We start from the raw sequence: 5,187 nt of genomic DNA, 5'->3' as shown, positions 1-5,187 counted from the left end.
TTTTTTTTTTGCTTCTGAAGTTTTTTATTTTGACCTTTCAACCTTTCTGTCCAAAACCAAACACAGCTACAAAATCCTTGTCTTTAGAGCACCGAATACAGTAAATTAAATTAAACCGACACTCTTGCAGTCTGTGAAATCAGGTGAATATAATCTGTCGATCCAGATGGTACCCTTGGTAGTTTTTCTGAAAACAGAAGCTCTGGTAACAAAGTTAGGCATGGTGACGGTTTGCCAGCTGATTTCACACTCTGAGCATAGTTGGTGGTTTTTACAAGGCCACAATAAGATATTAAACACTCACAATTCTTCGCTGTGAAGAGGCAGATAACAAACGTGTGACCCTTAGCATGATTCGTCTCCTTGACGTACATCAAATCCGATGCCAGGCAGGAGTTAAAACAAGAGCTCAGAGAGGAGGGGCTCTTCAGTTGTAACAAAACACAAAAAGAAGGTATTGTCTGAGTTCAGCATGTGGAAATTTAAGAGCGCTCATATCAGGTGAAAGCTTCACTCAGAAACTCCACTCCACAACAAAATCCCCACCAGATGTCCCAACATTTCTCCAATTTATTATTAACTGATATTTGCTGACTTTTATCATTTACAATAGTAAAAATGAAACTTTGTCACGGAGAACAGAATGAATGACAGGTCAGGCCACCTATCATGGCAAGTAACGTTTAAATGAGATTAGCATTTATTAGGACAGATCCACAAATAATAAGTGCTGCAGTGTTACGTTTGGTCACTTGTACAACCTCCTGGAACCGTTCTTCGCCCAACATGTACGAAATAAATACACCTTCTGTACAAATGACTAAACATAAAACCAGATACTGAACACATATGGAGCTGAAAATAACCTAAACGAATACATTAAATATTCTCATCTTTGTTTTGTCTCTCTTCAACATTTTCACGATGTGGATGACTTGAGGTAAGCGACGAGATCCTGGCGCTCTCCCTTCTTCTTGATGCCAGCAAAGATCATTTTGGTGCCAGGGATGTACTTCTTGGGGTTCTCCAGGTACTCCATGAGGGTGTCGTCACTCCAGACGATGCCTAGCAGAATTTAAAAAAAAAAAAAAAAAAAAAAGCAAAGGAAAAAAAGAAAAAGCTAAATTAGGTAAAGTTTCTTACTTTCTATTTATAATCTGGACCCAGAAATTGTCACTGACCTTTGCTTTTGTTAGCATCTGTGTAGGAGTAGCCCTCCGCCTGTCCAGTCTTGCGTCCGAAAATACCGTGCAGGTTGGGGCCCACCTTGTGCTTGCCCCCCGCCTCCACGGTGTGGCATTGAGCACACTTCTGGACAAAAACCTTCTTTCCTTTCTCAACGTCACCCATGATGAGCTCTGGAAATGGGAAAGCAAAATGAAAGGTGAATTTCAGGGTCACTGATGTATATAAACAAACATAAGTGCCAATAATACCAGCGCAGACACCGGGCACTTCTGTCCTTTGTTTCTATAACTTTGAAGGTTACTTAAGGTGACACCGTGTTCCTCATCCCTAACAAGTGCGACCTCCATAATGTAACACCGGCAGCTGGCTGATGTAAATTCTAGAAAACCCGACAGGCATATGGATATGGCACTACAAAGCTGCAAGTTTCTTTCCATAAAAAGCAAAAGACGGTTGCCAGGTTTGAGAGGTAATTAAGGTCAGTCTTAATAGTATAAAGTCAGATGGGGACAGCTTTGGTGTTTAGGTTCATGAGGAAAGAAGCCAACACTAATGAACTTAGCTGAAGGTGTTTTAATAATAGGTGCTTCTGTGGCCTCTGGTGTTTTGTCCGGTAAGTAAAGCAGATTAGCTAACACGATATAAGCCTGATGGTGGTGTCTTTACTTTGGTCAAATAAGGTTAATTTCAACTTAAACCCTACTTTCTTCTTTCTTTAAGAGGTTTAGAGTTCAATTCCCCCCAAAACATTTAAAGTGAGCCTGATAATTCGGTGTCAGAGTCACTTTAAGGGATTACATTTTCTTTTACACAATCACCAAACACTTAATTATTGCTTAACCACCATATAATATAATGTCAAGCTGAAGTAAGACGTGTTACCTTGACTACAGCAATTTGTTGCTTTCTAAAAACATAAAATGTAACATAAATTTATCTCCAACGGAAGGCACATGTGTTTAAGTCTAAAAGCAACTAAAAGAGCCAAATCGACCAACTCTAATCGCTGCTGTTCCGGACCGGCCTGCCTCTAGGTTAGGCGCGTGAACATTTCCTATAAAGGCAGTCAAGGATGCTTCAATGTCGCTGTTCAAGCAGAGCTCCGACAAAGCAGTTTCTGCTGAGAAATTTCCAGGAGGCCCGGGTGGCTTCTACGTAAATATGAAACGTTAATATAACCGTCAAAATGCCCGCATTGCACCTTATAAAACCCTCACGTTACTTAACCGTTACATAGTACGCAAAGAGAGCAAGTGAGCTATTCACCAACATGCAAGCTAACGGTAACGGCACACCGTGTCCTTAAACTCGCCCAGTTCCCTTCAGAGCCTTATTCTTAGAAAACTATATCTGGGTCTATCTATTTCGGATATAGTAATTCAATAGAAGGCATAAAAATTACCTTTCGGCTAAAACGTGCCGGTAAAAAAAAATCTCTCGGAACAGAACAGATCCAACTCTGTCACTGAGCAACGCTTTCTGGCGAACGTGAGAAGGTCACACCGCTTTAAGGCACCGGCTTTTTACGTCATTGCGCAATCACGTCACGTGCTAAGGATTTACGCCACGCTCACGCTACATTCAAGAACTACTAGGAATTTTAAAGTTTATCAAACCATACCTCCATGTCTACACAGGCTTTTACCACGTAAAAGACTATTTTAAATGAACCAATGTCTATTTATAGACAAAAAACATGCTGATTTTTTGTACTAAGTTGGAAATAAACGGAATATATTTCACTCAAAAACAAATGGATGGATTGATTGAGAACACGTGGGTAAATCGCGTTCCGACAGAGAGTTAAGGCGTCTGGATCCTCTCCATCTGACCCTCGATGTCCCCAAATGACTAAAAAAAGCTTAAATTGTTAAACATGTACACGGTACCTACATATGTTAAGATAAACTAAGGTAAACATCTCAGGTATCGAAACCAAATTGATATTGAGATTGTATTAGAAACTTATTGAGGTTCATTTTTGTGCTGGCAGAACCAGATTGAGGATTAATCCTTTGGATCAAAAGTTCACAGACTTACCTTAGTAAATACTTAGGTTTAGACCAACATATCGACATTTTAAAGTAGCAAAATATGTTATTATTTGTTGTGTTGTTTCACAAGGAAGAGAAAGAAGTACTGAACATACATATTGGCACTGAAGGTTAGTCTGAATTTTGTGGTTTTGCTTTGTTTTCAAATTTTATTCAAATTTTATTTTATTCTGTGTTAAGTTCCAAAATGACACAATTATAAAATGCTTCGGAAGTCACCTGGAGTCCAAATTCCAAGAGGAAAATTTGTACACTCATTTTGATGCCACTTATTCTTTTTCATGTTGCATTCCTAAACAAACCATTCAATCCCTTCTACCAGTTTTTTTTAATTTCAACTTAGGAAGTTTCATAAATTATGTAGAGAAACTATCCTAAAAATAACATGCACATTTTAATATGTTCTGATAATTCTGAGAAATGTTGCATTAGCCTTTCTCCCTGCGATGGATTGGCAACCTGTCCAGGGCGACCCCACCTCTCTGGAGATGGACACCAGCCCCCTGGTAGCCCCACTAAAGATGTGTAGGATAGTGGATGAAAAACCTCTCTCCAATATTTTTGCTTCTTACCTCTCTTTGGACTGAAGACTTACAAAATATGACATGTTGTAATAGTTTTGAATAAACTCCTGCAAGTGAACTTTTTCTATATGATTTCAAAATTTACATCTCCTTAACATATCGTCAAAAAAACAAAACAAAACAAAAACTTTAATAGCTTAGTACAAAACATCCCTTGGCAGACGATTCCACTTCATCCGCCAAAAGGATTTACACCACGCTCACGCCACATTCAAGGACTACTAGGAATTTTAAAGTTTATGAAACCATACCTCCATGTCTCCATACAACATGACTAAAACTATGTTGGGAAGGAATGATGAGAACATGATCCTTCTAAGGCTGGAGATCCATGATGACTCTTTGGAGATACTTGGATCATATGAGTTACAACATTTATTTTACCTTGGAAATGAAAAACTGAAGTGAATTTGGTCGTTTTCGAAAGAGTTCAGATCGGTTTGCCCCTTTGCTATTTGCTGTTCCTTCCTGCTATTATTTCACATCCATAAACAAACCATTTCTTGTCTCGTGTGCCTGCCATTTTATCTGGATTTTGTTCTCATGTTTTAGAGTTGTTAAATTTGCTGTGTTGGCTAATTTAATGAGCTGTGAAGAAAAATATTGGTTTAACAAATGCCTAATTTATAAGCATATTTGTATGCCTGTTCCAGCTAAAGAGCCCAAAACTATAGATAGATTTAAAGACTATCTGGATTTTTAATATTTAGAAAAGGAAATATTAAATATGTGTACAAGAGAAGTAAAGAGAATTTTATGTTTTTGGTATGAACTGACACATTGTTGGTACAAAACTGTCACTTGGTATTTTGTTTAAAAATAAGTAGAAAATGACCAAAACTGGCAGCAACCACTCAAGTAACTCTTTCATCTGTTATTCAGTTCTACTTTCTAGTTCTAGAAAGTAGTTCTAGTTAGTTTGAGACCCTTGACCTTATAAAAAAAAAATCGGAGTTTAAATATTTACTCATCTTTATAGAGAAAACTGTCAGTGTGCAGACAGTACATTAATTAAGTCAAGAGCATAGAACAGCAGACATGTTGTACAAACTTTCCATTAAGGAAGGCAAAATGGCTTCTAGGAAGGTCATTCTAGGAAGAAGTCAATAATCTATAAGTAAGCTGCCTAAGTTGTCAACATGTTTTCATGAAAATGAAACCTTATTAGACTGTCTGACAATAAACTTGGACTAATAAATATGGATAGTAAACTGTGCACGTTTCATTTCTGAGCATTACGTCAGTATATCTGCAGTCAGTATAGCCTTCTGTAAACAAGTTATTACTAATCCCTGAGTTAATTAACTGATCTGAGCTGATCTGAGCTGAAGTCTAAATACAAGCTAATCTGCCTTAGCAGT

At 37.9% G+C, this 5,187-nt stretch overlaps 1 protein-coding gene across 1 annotated transcript; it reads right to left on the bottom strand.

Moving 5' to 3' along the window:
- LOC116712680 (cytochrome c) lies at window positions 1-2,709 on the bottom strand. The gene is made up of 3 exons (XM_032552501.1): window positions 2,591-2,709; window positions 1,182-1,358; window positions 1-1,065 (listed from the first exon to the last, which is right to left on the bottom strand). The coding sequence occupies exons 2-3, from the start codon at window positions 1,348-1,350 to the stop codon at window positions 920-922; spliced, it is 315 nt and encodes a 104-aa protein (XP_032408392.1). The 5' UTR covers window positions 1,351-1,358; window positions 2,591-2,709; the 3' UTR covers window positions 1-919.
- Between the last annotated feature and the right edge of the window lie 2,478 nt (window positions 2,710-5,187).

This window comes from Xiphophorus hellerii, chromosome 22, assembly GCF_003331165.1.
Source record: "Xiphophorus hellerii strain 12219 chromosome 22, Xiphophorus_hellerii-4.1, whole genome shotgun sequence".
Lineage (NCBI taxonomy): Eukaryota > Metazoa > Chordata > Actinopteri > Cyprinodontiformes > Poeciliidae > Xiphophorus > Xiphophorus hellerii.
The sequence above is the reverse complement of the archived record's forward strand: the minus strand, read 5'-3'. Positions and strand labels throughout refer to the sequence as shown.

Excerpts from the sequence above, each read along its gene's own strand:
- LOC116712680 (XM_032552501.1), bottom strand. The coding sequence starts at position 1,350 with ATGGGTGACGTTGAGAAAGGAAAGAAGGTTTTTGTCCAGAAGTGTGCT. Across the intron at positions 1,066-1,181 it reads AGATGCTAACAAAAGCAAAG|GCATCGTCTGGAGTGACGAC; the intron begins GTCAGTGACAAT and ends AAATTCTGCTAG.